This window comes from Hippopotamus amphibius, chromosome 2, assembly GCF_030028045.1.
Source record: "Hippopotamus amphibius kiboko isolate mHipAmp2 chromosome 2, mHipAmp2.hap2, whole genome shotgun sequence".
Classification (NCBI taxonomy): domain Eukaryota; kingdom Metazoa; phylum Chordata; class Mammalia; order Artiodactyla; family Hippopotamidae; genus Hippopotamus; species Hippopotamus amphibius.
Genome location: NC_080187.1, coordinates 192543561 through 192561533, shown reverse-complemented (window position 1 = coordinate 192561533; position 17973 = coordinate 192543561). Strand labels below are relative to the sequence as shown.

Genomic DNA, 17973 nt, shown 5'->3' with positions numbered 1-17973 from the left:
TTTAAAGGAGAAAATTTTGGTTAGAGTATTGGAGATATTTTGAATTTTGTAGGCCTTTTGGATTCTTTTGCCATGGCACTTATTGATTATATAATAATAATAATTTCACTTCTAGGAAACGACCCTAAGGAAATTATTAGACATGTGGACCAAGATTTATTTGTAGATATGTTTGTCACAGGGCTAGTTTTAGAGAAGTCCCTTGATTTTTTTCTTTTTTAATTTATTTATTTATTGGCTACATTGGGTCTTCGTTGCTGCACACGGACTTTCTCTAGTTGTGGTGATGGGGTGCTACGCTTTGTTGCAGTGTGTCGGGCTCTCATTGTGGTGGCTTCTCTTGTTGGGGAGCATGGGCTCTAGGTGCATGGGCTTCAGTAGTTGCGGCACGTGGCCTCAGTAGTTGTGGCTCACAGGCTCTAGAGCACAGGCTCAATTGTGGCACACGGGCTTAGTTGCTCCGCGGCATGTAGGATCTCCCTGGGGCAGGGATCAAGCCTGTGTCCTCTGCACTGGCAGGCAGATTCTTATCCATTGCGCCACCTAGGAAGTCTGATAAGCCCCTTGATTTTTCACAAAGTATATATCCCAAGATCTTTGCAAAGTCTCCAAATTTACAAATCTCATGACAGCTTGTAATTTCCCTCATAAAAGTCAGGATAGTAACTGAAACTTTTAAGTAACCCCTTTAGGCCCTTACTTTATATAGCCATTCTAATTTATAATACATTTACTATGTCATTAAAATATATTCTTACTAAAGCACTCAGAGAATGTTCCAAAATCACTTTTTTTTTTCATGCAGTTAGCCTTGTTTATATGATAGATCCAGGCCGTGGGAAAATTTGATACTCTACTCCGATTTATCTAAAGCTTCCATTTTCTTCCTCAGAACTATTATATTCTTAGACTTCAATTTTTCTTCACTTTCATCACCAGTCTTGTGAAGAGGCTTTCTTTGGGAGGACCATTTTACACAAAGACAATTTTGTTTTGCTTTTATCATTTATCAGAGTTATAGCATAGGGGGTAACGACTGAAACATAACCGTGGTGAGTTTGGGGTTTAAATTCCAGGTGCTGGGCTAGGTTCATTCACTAGCTCAAGGACTCCTCCCGCACAGCAGCCTCACAGTAGTCTAGATTTAGACCCGAGCCCCAGAAAAACAACCAGTAACTCTTTATCAAATGCTTTTTTGGATCACAGTGTCATACGGTGAAGAGAGAGAGACTTGGATTAAAAAAAACTTCTATGCTGACTTTTTAGTTTTAGTTGAAATATGTCATTTTGAATTCTGTTCTTCAGTTCCATCATCCATAAAACAGGAATGAAATTTTTTTTTATACAGCTTTTCATTCCTGTTTTAAAAATTCTATATTTTCCAATATATCTGTAATAAGCACATATTGGCTTTATACTAATAATAGTTAATTTTAAATATTTGGCTCATAGGTGTCTATGTTCTCTGACTTGAGAAGACTCTGACATTGTTTAATGTTTACATGCTAATTTGACCTTGATATTACAAATACTAAAGATGTATCTGGCCCAAAGCAAGACAGACAAAGATGTACTCACCAAGCTCTAGCATTGATGAGAATTGGTCTGTCCTGGATATCATTTTGGATTCCCTAACAGTGGATATGAAATGAAAAACAAAAATTTGCCTCTTGCAAACATCATAGATAATGTAACAACAGAATAATAAAATTTATAGAAAAACATGATTGCGGTCTTATTTTGCTTCAATGTGTACTGCATTTCAATTCTGTCTTGGGCAAACACGAGTATCTTTCTGTGTTAATCACCATGTCTTAGTTTACAGTTTGAAAACACTCCTAAAAATGTCTAGGTTTGAACTCATAATGTCATCTAGAATGGTGCTTTAATAAACAAGTATATTTCTTTTCTTTTTTGGGGGGGGGCGTACACCAAGTTCAATCATCTGTTTTTATACACATATCCCCGTATTCCCTCCCTCTCTCAACTCCCCCCCCACCCTCCCTTGAGTCCTCCCCACCCTCCCCGAATAAACAAGTATATTTCTTAAAATTGAATGTCTAAATCTAGTTTCAATTTCATTTATTTTTAATTCTGAAATTTTGTTTTGGCAGGCAAAGTACATGATAACTTGGATCAGAAGACAGACATGACTAAGGTGTGGAGGTGATAAAATTTCATTCTTACTTTTAATTTCAAATTGTACATGCTTTTTAAAAATGATGAGTTCCTTTATGCCTGATTTCCACTATGATCAGATGAGATACTTAATATGTAACATTAAAAAAATAGATTCATATGATTCAAAATTCCTTCTCATCTAGGTTTCCCAATCACAGAGTTCCCTGTTTTTTCTCTTTTAGAAATATTTATTATATACAAGCAAATATATTTCTCCATTTTTTGTATAGGTGATAGCAAATTATACATACTGTTCTTAGCTTTCTTCCTCAACAATGATCTAGATCTTTCTAGATCAATGAAAAAAAAATGTACTCCCTTATTCTTTTTATGGTGAATAATATTCTATTATACTGATGTTCTGTAATATATGTAAGGAGACAGGAATGGGCATTCAGAATATTTTCAATATTTTGCTTGTAAAGAATATACAGCAAAAATAACAGTGTACCTGTTATATCATATGACTCCTATACCCTCAAGTACCATTTCTAGAAATGGAATTGCTAAATCAAAATGTATATGCATTTGTAATTTGGTAAATATTGCCAAATTGTCCTCTTTAGAATTTACACCAATTTACTGTCACAAGCAGTGTACAAGAGTCTGCTTTATCCTACCATCACCAACACAGTTTTATCAAAGTTTTTGATTTTTGACAAGACTATTTAAAAAGTCATTTGCTGTACAGCAGAAATTAAACACAACGCTGTAAATCAACTATACTTCAATAAAATGAAAAAAATTTTGTTCTTTCCTTTTCTTTATACAAGTATTTGTGGTTACTTATTTCCCTGTGAACACTGCTCTAGTTTTATCACATGTACTTTGGCCTGTAGTATATTAAATTATCTTTATTTGTGTTATATCAGTTTGAATATCCACATTGAATCATGAGTTTTTAAGGAAGAATTTTAAAATTTTGAAGTGGTAGGGACTCCCCCCAGCTTTGTTGTACTTTTAATCAAAGAGTAGATTTGTATTATTTCTACTTTTTGGAATTTATTTGGGTTTTCTTTATGGCGTAATATGATCAATTGTTGTCAGTGTTCCAGGGTCCTTAAAAAGAAAGCTTATGTATATCCTGTTTTCAAGGTATAAAATTAGCTGTATGTCATTGAGTTCTACCTTATTAATTATATTATTTAGGTCTTCTATTTTATTATTTATCTTTTATTTATACTATCTGTTTGGATTTAAGAAGTTAACTAATGTGTTATGATAATTCTGTCTCTCTCTAGCTCCTATGTAGCCTAAAGTCTTCAGTTTGAGTATTGATGCTATCTTGAGGTACACTGATGTTCATAGTGGTTATGTTTTTGTTATGAATGTGCTCTTCTTTGACTCATTTAATTCTCCTTGGCCTGGATTCAACCTTATTTGATATTAGGATCATGTCTCCTGGTTTCTTTTGATTTGCATTTGCCCACCTTTTACTTTCAATATTCTTGAATAACTTTGTTTTAGATATGTCTCTTATGTACAGCAGAGGGTTGGATTTTGCTTTGCATCCATTTTTTTTAATAAGTGAGTTTGGGCCATCTACATTAGCTCCGTTAAATATTTTAGGTTATACTTTGTGTGTTTATAATTCTTCATAATTCTCTGTATAGACTCTACTCTGTGTGTGTCCTTCTCTTGTAATATTTAGGAAAGTATTTCATTGTTTTTCTACTGTATACTTTTAAGAGTTTATATAATACTCTTAATTCTTTTTTCATAAGCAGTGTCTATCAATTTCCTAATATGAAACATGGTAAAATTATTATATTTATCCTTCTTTCCCTCATGTTTTCCTACTATTTTTATTAATGATGCTTCTTAATCTTAAATAAACATAGAGTTCTCGTAGTTGATTTGAGTTTTTAAATGATATCTTCTGACCTTCAAATACTAAAATGAGGAAATCAGGATCTAATTTTTTAGCAGTCTTTTCTACATAGTCAATGTATATAATATATACATTTTATTTTGCCATCCTAATCTTTCTTTTATATTTAGTTCTTCAGTTAAAGAGATTTGGTTCTTACCACTAACTACTCCCTTTCCCACTGTTTTTCCAGTTATCTCTCATGTGGCGGAAGTGTATCCTCTAGTTAAAGACGGGTTCCTGAGAAACATCTGTTCAGAACTATCTGTCGACTTTATATTTGAATGACAGTTTCACAGGCTGTAATCTCTTTGAGTTGCAGTGTCTTTCCTGTGGGGCTTTAAGGGGGTCTAAGGCCAGGGTGTATTTTACTCCTTATTAGTGAGTTGCTCATTTTTTTCCCCTTAATGTGTAGTTGTTTTTGAATTTTATTACACAAACAAAACAATCTGTGATTAAATAAGTCTCTAGGATTCTGGGATAAACACAGCTAATGGAGTATCTTGTATACTGATATGTCCTCTCATATATTTGGATATATAAGTATTATATTTAAAATATTATTCTGCGCTCTCCAAGACAGAAAGCATATTAAAAGTATTTTCCCATTAACTGTCCTTGTAAAGACATTATCACAGGTCTAATGCTTTGAGTAATAAACTTTTAGAAGTTAGAAGTACGTTCTATGATTTTCAGAAGTCAGTGAATTAACACAGATCTTATTTAGTATTGAATTATCTTCTACTATTTTGTTCTGTTCTTTATTGAACCCTATTTCTTTCATCTTGATTTTTTTTTGAAGTCAACAAATGTTTAAGTGGACAGTAAACTATTGTTAGCAGTGAGCACAGTGTTGTATAGCAGATCCCTAGAACTTTTTCACCCTTGCATGTCTGACACTCTGTAGTCCTCATTCAACTGCAGCTCCCCACTTCCCCATTCTTCTAACCCCTGGAAGCTACCATTCTACATTCAGTTTCCGTGAATATTACTACTTTAGATACCTCATATAAATGGTGGAATCACGCACTATTTGTTCTTTCGTGAGTGGTTTATTTCCCTTAGCATAGTGCCCTCAAGGTTCATTCATGTTGTAGCATAAAGACAGGATTTTTTTTTAATGGCTGAATAATATTCCATTGCGTGTGCGTGTGTGTGTGTATATATATATAATCACATATTCTTTATTCATCTGTTGATGGACATTTATGTTATTTCTACCTCTGGGCTATTGTGAACAATGCTGCAATGAACATGTGAGTACAAATATCTCAAGATCCTGATTTTAATTCTGTCACATTATGCAGTAACTCTAGTGAGACCAGAGAAAGTACTCTGTAATCAAACACATTCATATTTTTATATCAGAAAATATTAATTCACACTAAGTAGACTTTAAAAAATCTATACTTAGGCACCTGTCATTCCGCGTCAGATGTTGTTGCCAAAATGAGTCAGGTCAGGTTTCGCCATCAAGTAGATCTTGAAAAAAACTTTGTTTTCAGGGCTTCTTTGTATTTTGGAGTTGAAGTAAACATTTTAGAATCTGTATAGCCATTGGATATTTTTCTTCCCGCTATGCTTTTGGAAGGTTTACTGCTCTGGTAATGAAGGTTTACAGGGCTCTGAAATGAGAAAATATTTGACAGTAATGAGGAAACAGAAAGCCATTTTAGTGCCAGGCTTTTGAGGCTGAAAAACCGTACAAGCACTAAAAAATACTTAGGGGAAGTGTTTTTGGATTTTAAAAGATTCTTGATGGAATGAAGTCTGCAATTTTGTTGTTGTTGTTGTTCTCCTACAGAAAAAAGAGTCTGTGGGTTTCTCAGTCAACTCCCAAGCAGACAGAACATTTCAATTTTTTGACCACCATCTGATGGAATCCATTAAAATGGGTGACCCCAAAGTGCATGAATTCCTTAGGTTACTTGCACTCTGCCACACTGTAATGTCCGAGGAAAATAGTGCAGGTAAGTGCAAAGTGTGTTGGAGTAATGAGACTTGTTTTTTAAATCAGTACTGATACTTTGATTAAAAATGTTTGGAATTGGAAGGATTTTCTAATTCAGAATATACCATTGTGTGAGAAGTTTACCTATTGCTAGCTTCTCTTTGTATTTAGTTATATCTTGAATGCTTTCCAAAAGATGTGGAGAAACTTAAAGGAAGGGAAAAAGCAAAACAAATAGGAACAATGAGAAGATAAGGGCCTAGATATACCAGTTAAAGGGGATAAAATATTTTTTATGATTGAGCAGCGTATTTGACGGTGGGCTTCCCAGTAGGCAGGACAGAGAAATACTCTTGAGACACTTAGCTCTAGCCATTAACATGCGCATCTAATAGATGTGGATAGCCAGCAGGTGTCTGCTTAGAATGAGTTTCCCCAGTGATGGGGATAGATTTACACTGATAGAATACTGTGTTTAGTCCCCATTATGAACAAGTTCTCACAGTACTAAGATGGTTGTTCAGAGCTCAGGGTTCACAGAATAGAACAAAATAAGTTGGGCTACATTAATACTGAGGTGAGGCAGGTAGACAGTGGTCCAGTGAATTGGCTTCGTGCTCCAGTTGGGCCCAGTCTATTCCATTTACAAGTTTTATTTCTTTCTACTATCACCTACTGGGTGAAAATTACCACCCAAGTAATTTCAACTCAAAAGTAAAATATGTATATGTAGTCTGTAGACTTTATATATATGTGTGTGTGTGATATATATGTATGTGTGTATATATATGTGCACGTGTACATTTGAACATGTGTTTTCTCTCTCTATATATATTTTCCTTTTTTTCCTTGTTGGGACTACATTCAAGCCATAGTCCTTGTCTGTGATGTCCATTTTGTCCTTGACGATGCTGGACTAACTCATTCCTCTAATTTTAATTGCTGTGAGGACTCACATAATTATATTTATAACTTAAACTGACCTTTATAGCACTAATGCCAAACATGATTTATTATATTTTTATCTGAGGATATCACAGTGCCATTAAGTAAATTTCTTTTATCTGCCTTTATTTCAGTTTTAAAGCTCTATTTTCTTTTAAGTTATCTGTTTTTATTTCAATATTGTGATATGTTCTTAAATCTCTTTGAGAATATTAATGATTCTTAATTTGAAATCTTGTTTTGTTTCCTCTTTTACGGAATGTTGTTTTTTGAATTCTGTGTCTAACTTTCATGTTGTTTTCAAACATTTGATGGTTTGTGGTTGCCTGTTCTTATTTGTGTTTGAGAATCCCTGTTTGCCTCTTGGTCAATATAGGTTCTGATTACAGTGGCCTATCTCCCAAGATTATAGGGGAGAGGCACAGTAGCTCGTCTTCTGGGTACGGGGTTCCCCGCTCATGGAATTCATATGATACCTGGGTTTTACTATCTTACTTTCTCAGTGCCAGTGTTAGGAGTCTGTGCCAGAACTCTCATTTGAGACAAAGTTTTACTTAAGGTCTGGCCTGGAAGAGAATATCAGAGTTATGAAGTCACTTTCTCTCATTAATTTATTTCTCTTATCCTTGTGGAATTCTAAACCTACTTCTGTCTGTTTTCAGCTTTGGTCTCCAGCCCCAGCATTCAAATCTTAAAGGTTTCCTTAGGTGGATTGTGTACTTTGTGTAGAAGAACATTTTCAAGGTTTCATCCTGGGGCAAATGTCACTGCTGCTTGTTGTTCAGAGTAAGCTGTCAGGAGGAGGAGTCCAACTGGTCCAGGATAACTGAATAGAATTCTTCAAATAATTTTATTAATGGTGCTTCCAAGACCACTTCTGCACTTCTCATTTGTTGACTCTGATTTGGAGAATCATTGGGGGTTGCTCTTATCTCTGTATTAATTTTCTTTTCCAAATGCTTTGAGCTGTGTTTTTCTCCATTCTTATTTCTTCATTTATCAAATCTGCTTTTTATCTTTCAGAGATTTCTCAAATTTCTGGTTTACTGACAATATTCATTCTTTTCTAGTATCATTTAAAAATTTTTCATGTTGTGATATAATTAAATGCAATAAAACACAGATCTTAAGTGCATTGTTTGGTGAATTTTGACCATTATATATACCCATGTAACCACCACCACCCTGGTTGAGGTATAAATCTTTTCCATCATTCCAGAAACATTACTCATGTTCGTTTGCAGTCCACATCAACCCCTGCCCAACCAACCCCTGCCCTGATTTTTATCATCAAAGATGAGTTTTGCCTATTCTTATACTTCATATAAATGGAATCATACAATATGTATTCTTTTGTGTCTGGCTTCTTTCATACAACGTAATGTTTTTGTCATCCATCCATGTTGTTGTATCAATCAATAGTTCATTCTTTTTTTTTTTTAATTTATTTATTTATTGACTGTGTTGGGTCTTCGTTGCTGCACACGGGCTTTCTCTAGTTGCTGCGAGCGGGGGCTACTCTTCATTGTGGTGCGCAGGCTCTTCATTGTAGTGGCTTCTCTTGTTGTGGAGCACGGGCCCTAGGCACGTGGGCTTCAATAGTTGCAGGACATGGGCTCAGTAGTTGTGGCTCACGGGCTCTAGAGCGCAGGCTCAATAGTTGTGGTGCACGGGCTTAGTTGCTCCACGGCATGTGGGATCTTCCCAGGGCAGGGCTCGAACCCATGTCCCCTGCATTGGCAGGCGGATTCTTTACCACTGTGCCACCTAGGAAGTCCAATAGTTCATTCTTTTTAATTTCTGAGTAATATTCCATTGTGTGAATATGTATACCAATTTTATTCTTCCCCAGTCCTCTGTGCAGACATTTCCAGCTTTGGAAACAAACGTCGTTATGTGTAAATCTGTCATAAACATTTTTATGTATTTAAAAAATATTTAATAAATTTGTTTTTGGTAAATACTTAGCAGTAGAAATACTTAGAAATGGAAATTGACCCCAGCATAGGTATTTTTAACTTTAAGAAACTGCCCAACTGTTTTCCAAAAATGGAGTATCATTTTACATTCCTACTGTCAGGTATGAGAGTTCTAGTACCTTCATATTCTTACCAACATTTAGTATTATCACTATTAAATTTTACCTATTCTAGTGGATATTGACTAATATCTCTTCTGCCATATAAAGGTATTTTGAAGTGAAGAGAAGTAAATGTGTGTATCCTTTCAACTCTCTGTTTCTTGCTTGGAGATTTCAAATTCTAGGTGAAGGAACACATTGCTGAATAGGGGAAATTATAAGATAGATTACTTAAAGTTCTAATTATAGGATAGATTAGTTAAATCCATGTACGTTCAAGTACATTGGAAAATATAAACTTTTCTTATATAAACGATAGTTATGATAAAGGACAGAACCCAAATCTAATGAACTTAAAACTATACGACTGTTTAATTTATAGCTGAGGGGTTTGCTTTTATTTTAAGTGTGTGCTGTTTGTTTCATGGAGAAGACATTTGGGGAAGTTGATATTCTCATTCCCCTTGCCAGGATAAAATTTCAGAAGCAGGAAAGTGGCAAGTACAGGGCTTAAATATATATATATTTTTTCTATTTAAGTAATTGTCAATTAAAGAGATTAAAAATTTTAGTTTTTTTCTTATTGCCTCATTACATCAATCCTTTAAAATTTGTTGAAGCTTGCTTTATGGCTTGTATTCAATTTCTATAAATGTTTCATGTGTGCTACAAATAAATGTGCATTATACAGTTATTGAGAACTGGGTTCTAAACATCTGTTAGATACTGTTTGTTAATTGTATTGTTCAGTCTTCTACCTCTCTGGATTATTTTGACTACTTGATTTCTCAATTACTGAGAGTATGTTTAATCACTGTAGTATAGTATAGCATAGGTAATGTGCTGTAATGGTGTATTTGTCTATTTTATTTTGCCAGTGTTTGCTGTATGTGTTTTAAATCATGTTATTATTAGTTAGATACTAGTGGAGACTTAAATCTTCTTTAAAACATCTATCAATATATATTGGTTCTTTTTATCTCTAGTAACATTTTCGCCTTACAGTTTATTTTGTCTGACAATATAGTTATAGATGTTTTCCATTTGTTATTATTTGCATTGTTTAGCTTTTCACACTCTTTCCTGCCAATCTATCTTTTTCTTTACGTTCTAGACACATCTCTTGTAAATGACATAATTTTCGACATTTAAAAAGAACATATAGTTTAACTAAATCAAGTGTTAAATGGAACATTTAGTCAAATTACCTTTGTTGATTATCAGTATATTTAAGTTCTAAGTATTTAACGTGTAGTTATCGATATATTTAGACTTCTTTCTACCATTTTATTTTTTATAGTTGCCCCATCTTTTGCCTCAGTCTCTTCTTTTCTTGTCTTCTTATGGATTTAGTTCATTTTTACTTCTTCTGTTTTGGAAATAATATATCTTTATTTGTATTCTTTTAGTGGTTAGCCTAGAAATTTTAGCGTAATTGACTTAACAAAGCCTAAGCATTGTGCACAAAACAAGGACCTTAAAACCCTTCATACTAATAAATCTGTCTTGATTTATATAGTACTTTTCTCATGTATTTTCTTTCTTAGTCTCACAAGATGTTATTTTTATGGTTTTTATAGTCAATTTGCTTAGATTTATTCATACGTTTATTTACTTGTTTCTATGCTTTTTAATGCTTGTCCAATCTCTGATCTTCTATTGGCCAAAAGTATATCCTTTAGAATTTGTTTTAGGGAGAGCCTACTGGTAGTAAACTCTCAAAAACTTTGAAAACAACTTTATTTCATCCTTATCCTTTTTTAAAAAAAATTTTTAAAGTGTAGTTGATTTACAGTGTTGTGCTTAATTTTCTGCTGTACAGCAAAGTGACTCAGTTATAGATATATACACTTTTTCATACTCTTTTTCATTGCAGTCTATCACAGGATATTGAATATAGTTTCCTGTGCTATACAATAGGACCCTGTGGTCCAACCTATATAAAATAGTTTGCCTCTGTTAATCCCAGACTCCCAGTCCTTCCCTTCTGCTCCCCCTTGCCTCGTCATTATTCTTGAATGATGTTTTGCTGTGAGCAAAAGTTGAAGGTGAGGATTTTCTCAGCACACTGAAGACATTCCACTGTATTTTGGCTGGTATTCCTGTTGCTGCATGGTTAGCTGTCAGTTTAATTGTGGCTTGAAGGTAATCAGTCCTTTCTCCCTGGCTACTTTTGAGATGTCTTCTTCTTTCATGTTCTTAGTGTACATGTGAATTTTAAAAATATTTGTATTCCTTGAGATTGTGGAATCCATAGAATATTGTCTTTTATCAATTCTGGAGTTTCCTCAGCCATGTATTTCTTCAAGTATTGCCTCTGACTCATTTTCCATCTCATATTAGATCTTTAATGTTAAATGTTTTCACTCTATTCTCTGTGTCTTTTAATAATTTTCTCATTTTTCCATTTTTTTTGTCTCTCTGGGATAAATTTTGGAATTTTCTCCATTTTTTTCCCCTGTACATCAATTTTTTCTTCAGTGATATTTAATCTGCTGTTTTTGATTTCTACAAGGTCTTTAATTCTTTTTCAAATCTGCTTAATTTCGTGCCTCTATTTTATTTCTTGAAATCCATTAAATATTTGTATGTAGTATTCCTGATAATTCTAATATCTAAAGTTTTTACATATACTATTCTTGCTGTTCTTTCTATTGGTTGTAATTATATCTTATTTATTGTGGTTTTAATAATCTTTTGACTGTGAGATGGCCATTTTATTTGGAACTTTATTTGTAGAAATTCTTTTGGTCCTCAGGTGAAGAAAGGATTTGCATTTGCTTTATTTAGTCAGTGTTCTAATACAGAAATGTATTAAACTAAAATTTCAATTTAATTTTTTTCAAGTCACCCAGATATTGTGAATTTAGGGTGCAAATATACATGAGAGTCAGTCTTCTGTCATAAATTTTCAGCAGATTTTTTTTTCCTCTTAACTAGGCAGTTTTTCTTACAGGCACTCTTTAAGGGGGCACTGATGTCCAGTTTACCTTTTTATACTGAGAGTATCCTTTTGGGGGGTTCATTTTTAGAAGGTGGTCTCCCATTAGACCTCTTTCCCTGGCCTTTGTCTTTTCTAACCAAAGCCCTGAGAGATTGAAAACCAATAAGCAAGTTCTCTTGGTTTAGAAAATGCCGTTCCTTTATTCCAACTGTACTTTTTTCTCAGTCTTTGATCTGACTTCTAGAGCTGACACTTGGGTTGAGTGTTATAGAATGAGTTGGCACTGGTATTGGCATTCTATTAATGTTATTATTCTCAGTATTAATACCTTTGTTTCTTTTCCTTTTTTGGTTGTTATTTAATCCACTTGTTTCTTTTCCTTTTAGGGCAGCTGATTTACCAAGTTCAATCACCTGATGAAGGGGCTCTAGTGACTGCTGCAAAAAATTTGGGGTTCATTTTTAAGTCTCGGACCCCAGAGACAATAACGATAGAAGAATTGGGAACACTAGTTACTTATCAATTGCTTGCCTTTTTGGATTTCAACAATTTCAGAAAAAGGATGTCGGTCATAGGTACGGTTGGTGGCTGAGAGTATTTTTGATCTTTTGATAGTATTATGGTTGTATGGAAACTTCTCAAGGATGATTTCACTCTTGGTTATGTGCTCAGAGTTGTGATATTTCTTCACCTTATGAACTTTTGTCATCCTCAACCTAGCCTCACCTTGGTAGTGGTGAGTATAATTAACATATAACAAGTGCTTGTTGTGTGTCCAGTACTGTTCTAAGTGCTCTACATGAATGAACTGATTTAATTGTCACAACAACCCTAAAAGACAGGTAGTATTATTTTTATGCCCATTTTAAAGATAACAGGACTGAGACAGACAGGTTGAGTAACTTTCCCAAGGTGACATAGCTTGAGCTAGAATAGCTAGGATTAAAATCTAGGGAATCTGACTGTGAAGGAAGGTCATTCGCTACAGAGTGGCTCCGCACATGTTCCTGAATTACCTGGCACGCGCTAGTTGTTGATGATCCTGTTGTTTTGTGAAGATCATCATCAGTCTCCTCATTATTACCCATTTACTCTGTTCACTTGCTGGAGGTGATCGCCCATTATTGTATTTAGCACCACAACAAATCCATGCTTTCCTAACTCAGCGCTAACGCTCAGTGCTGCTTCAATGTCCCTCTTGTTCTTATTTTGCTCCTTTTTCCAGTCCTTGTAGCAGGTGTTCTGAACCTTTGCCTTTTCCTCAAGTCCTCAACCCTGCCATGAATCTCCTTTACTCTTGGAAGCTAAATTCATCCACTATTTCTCTAAAAAAAAGAGGCCCTCAGAGATGCACACCATCACCTTAGCCCTTTTCCCATCTTCCTCCTCCATCCGCAAGCTGTAACTTTACTCAGCCTTCGTCCTGCTTCAGAGAAGAATTCCTCTTGCTCCTTTTCAATGCTGAAGTGTCCGCCTGTTCCCATCCCTTTTCCTTCCTTGCTTGCTCCCTTCTCACTTGTGCCTTTGATTCATTCTTCATCACGGGCTTCTTCCTTCAGCCTGCAGGTCTGTAATCATCCTGTTTCCTTAAAGATATTGTTCATGTTCTGACCTCCACTGATTTTGCCATGCTGTGTTTCTTCTTTCCATCACAACTGAATTTTTCAAGGTCAGTTTTTGATCCTTACCTGGATTTCTCTTTTCAGCCTATTAGGGTCAGGCTTCTGCTTCCACTATTCAAGAAGGAATGCCTTCTCAGAAGTTTGCAGTCACCTCATAACTGCCCAATGCAATGGCCCCCTTTCTCCCTTCCTCCCCCCTTTCCTTCCTTCCTTCCTTTTTCTTTTCTTTCTTTCTTTTCTTTCTTTTCCTTTCTTTCTCTTCCTGTCTGTCTGTCCATCGAACTTCTACTATCATCTCTATCTTTTAAACTTAGTGATATTCAAGACTATCGACCTTCTTGTCTTGACACTCCTCTTTTGGCCTCTGTGAGCTTGCTGGCTGCTGGTTCTCGTCTTGTCCTGTGTTTTCTTTCTCAAGCTCCTTTGCAAGCGGACTATTCTCTGTCCCACTCTTCAGTGCTGGTACCCTTTTCTCTTCTCACTTCCTGTGCTCTCCTTGGGTAATCTTGACACTCACATGCTGGTAGATATTGCCTGTATTCTGTGTCCTTCCCATATCGTTCTTCAGTTTCAATCTCCCTCTAAGGTCTCTACACACTTTTTCAGCCTTCTCCTGGGTTCTGCCACTGGGTTATACTACAGTTACCTCAAAATTTTTATGTCAAGTATAAAGTTTCTTTCTTTCTCACAACTATTGCTCTTTATGTAGTTCTTATTAAAGTTGTTAACTACCTTTTGCTATATGCCTGTGTGAGTGCACTGAACACTTTACAATGAATTATTTTATTAAATTCTTGCAATAGTATGTTACCCCCAATCAGGAGATGAGGCAATTAAAACTCAGAGATTTTAAGTTTCTTGCCCAAGATTGTCACACAACTTGTTACAAAGCCAGTAAGGTGCAGAGGAAATATTTGAACCCAGGTTTGTCTTTCTCCAAAGTCTGGCCTCTTAATCTCTATTGTAGCTCACATGCTTTTGATACCTTCATCTCTTTTGTGCCCCTAGGCTAGTGGTACTCAAACTTCAGCTCCCATTGGAACCACCAGGAGGGCTTGTTAAAATGCAAATTGCTGGGCCTCAACCCTAGAGTTTCTGATTCAGTAGGCCTAAAAGATTGCATGTGTAACAAACTCCCAGGTCTCACTGATGAAGATGCTACTGGTCAGAGGACCACAGGTTGGGGACCATTTCCCTAGACTAGGAGATCCTCAAATACTACTCATTATTTTCCTGAGATACTCTGCTACTCTCTTCATTCAGGCTTCATCATCTCTTGCCTTGTCTATAGGGTCGTCAGTAGTCATCCTGTTTCTAAGTCTTTCCTCCTCAAGGCAATACAGTAATCTTTCTAAAAATAGCCTCAAAACCCCATTTTTATCATAAAAGCCTACTGTCCTTTTTTCTTAATTCCCAGTGCCACTGCTTTAGTTAAGGCTCTCATCACTGCTTGCTTGTATCATTGCAATATCTTTAAAGCTGTTCCCCCTTAAAATAATCCTCTATGCTGACACCAGGGTATTCTTTTTAAAACATTGGCCTGATTTTGCCATCACCAACTTAAAAAATCTTGTTGGCCTCCTAGAACTTAAAGGATGTCCTTAACGTGATATTCAAGATTATTTGCAATCTGACCTCAAGCTGCTTTTCTTTCACCTCCTGAAACTATGTGCTCCAGCTTCACTACACTTCACCATTCCTGGCATGCATGGTGCACTGTCACACCGTGTGTGTGCACCATTTCCTCAACCTAGACCTCTCCTTTTCTCCTCTTCTGTCCTTGGAAAATTCATAGTCATCTGGTAATGTCAGATTCAGGTATCACCTGTTCTCTTAATTCTTTTCCTACTCGCTGAGTAGCTGCCTTCTCCTTTGTTCCCTAGAGCACTTGTTCATAGCACCAGTGTGATACCAGTCCCGGGATACTCACAACTTTCTCAGTTGTTAGAGAAACAGGTAGCCTTCAGGTGCTACTTTAAGGCAGGGGCCATGCCACAGTCTTCATAAACTACCCAGGGTCAAGCACAGAGCTTAGCACACAGTGGGTCCTCTATGAATGTTCGTTAAATAGCATGTAACCCAACACTAGGTAACATCATATTAAATCAATTTTTACTCTGAAAAACATGCGTGTATGTAATAGTAGGGCTTTTTGGTCTCTAACTACTGGAAACTAGCCCCGGGAGATTGCTCTCAGCAGGTAAAAACCAAACATCCTCTGAGGATGTTTATTTTTATTCTTTTCACAACAGGCTGCAGGCAGTCACCCTCAGTGTTACTGATGAGCACATATGCTGCTCTGGGTGTGGGCCTAATGTTGTATCAGCAGGAACCATCTTCTATTTACAGCTTCAGGGGAAGTGTTATTGATGTTGGGTTGGCCCAGAACTGGCTTCTCTTTGCTCTGAGGGTGTTGACAAAACCTAAGATTGCTACACAGGGAAACTTTTGGCTTTTCCCCGGCATCGGTCACCATTACAGGCTGTGGGGAAATCACAGCCTAACCACAAACATCAGATGTTTGCCTTAATGGATCCCATGTGAAGAAAGGTAATGTTCCGCCACAGAATGCATGGAGGCTTGAGGCTTTATTTTGGTTCTGTTTGGTTTTTAATCAGGAGGAATTTAGAAGAGAGACTCCACTAGGGTAGGCGAGTCTCTGATAACAAGGCAGAAACAACGTTAGCCTCATGATTGCCATGGTGTTTGGGGGGGGGGGGGGCGACCCCGTTTGTGGCTCAGACGTTTGCTGCTGCTGCGGCTGCTTCTCTTCCTCCCCCTCCCCCTCTTAGGTCTTCTCCTCCTTCTTCAAGGTTTTTCTTTTTTGACAATCATTCATTGAATCATGAACGTGTAGTTTCAGTACCCGTGGTGCTTTCATTCTGGTGCAATAGCCCTGATTTAACTCACAGGTATCTAAGTAAAAATAGATTTCTATGAAGAATTTTGTCAGAAGGTATAGAAGATACTATGTTGATAAGCATACAAATCTCATTGTGTAGTTTTAGAAGGGTTAATACTACTAATTATGTAAATAAAAATACAGAGATAAAATTCAAAGGTAGCTATTAATAGGGGCAAGTGGCAGCTAATTATTAAAGAAGAATAAATTACAATAGCTCCTTGTAAAGCCCTTACAAGATCTTTAGATAAAGGTTTCTCAACTCTAAACCTTTTAAGGATTATCAAAGTACAAATCATACTGACACGTGACAGGCATTTCTCTGTGTGGGTGTATGAACAGCCACACAACTGAGATATGACAAAGTAGAATTTTTCATCACCCTTCACAGTATTGCTTTTGTATTTACCCTTACAGCATAAACCTGGAACCATTTCTGACTTTTTTCTTTCCTTTATATCACAAAGGCATAGCTGCTGCTTTCAACAAATTTTGCATAATTATAATTCAACTCAATCAAGCAAATATTTATTAAGTACCTACCATGTTCCAGGAACTTGAAGCTAAAGGAGAATGCGAAATTGAAAAACATGCTTTGTGATTGCATCCAGGAGAAGGTGGTGAAGTGAAATGGGCTGAAAAGGGGTAGATCTTGGTGATCCCTGTTTATGCCATGTTAAAAGAGTCCAAACTTGATCTAAAGGCAGACGGAAGCTATTGAGGGATTCTAAGCTGTGGTGTGAAGATGACTCTGGCTGTATTGCAGAAGAGTTTGGAGGGAAGCAGGACTGGAATGAGTAGAACCAGTTTGGTTAATGTGATAATCTAGGCAAGAGAGAAGGTGGCAGAGAGAAGTTCTTGGCTTCGACTGGATGTATGGGTGGTAAAGGGGTAGGAGCTTTGAGTGATGGCCAGATATCTGATTTGGGAGACTGAGTGGATGCTGAAGCTGTTTTTTTTTTTTTTTTAATATATTTTTTTGATGAGGACCATTTTTAAAGTCTTTATTGAATTTGTTACACTATTACTTTTTTGTTTTATGTTTTTTTGTGTTTTGTTTTGTTTTGTTTTTGGCCGCGAGGCATGTGGAATCTTAGCTCCCTGACCAGGGATCGAACCCACACCCCCTGCATTGGAAGGTGAAGTCTTAACCACTGCAATACCAGGGAAGTCCTGAAGCTGGTTATTAAGACTGGAGACATGGGAGGAGTAACTAGTTATTGGTGATAATGTGTCCAGTTTGAGTTTGATGTTCTTGGGCACATCTAAGAGGAGATGTCCAGTTGGTAGTCGGATGTACAGGCAGAAGGGAGTGCTGGAAATAGATTTAGGCAAGAGAGACACATTTGAGAGCAATCATCCTGTTGATGAAAACTGAAGCCATGAAAAGAATGTGACTGCCCAAGGAGAGTGTGAAGGATGGGAGGAGAAGTCCATTCTGGGTAAATCTCTGAAGAACACCAGTATTTAAAGGACAG

The 17973-nt window shown here is 36.3% G+C and overlaps 1 protein-coding gene across 1 annotated transcript in view; it reads left to right on the top strand.

Annotated features, from left to right (window-relative positions):
* ATP8B4 (ATPase phospholipid transporting 8B4 (putative)) overlaps positions 1–17973 on the top strand; it is a 234626-nt gene that overhangs the window by 144217 nt on the left and 72436 nt on the right. The window contains exons 14-16 of the mRNA XM_057724273.1: positions 2115–2158; positions 5856–6021; positions 12358–12546. Of these exons, the coding sequence (XP_057580256.1) occupies positions 2115–2158; positions 5856–6021; positions 12358–12546 (399 nt within the window). The remainder of the gene's footprint in view (positions 1–2114; positions 2159–5855; positions 6022–12357; positions 12547–17973) is intronic.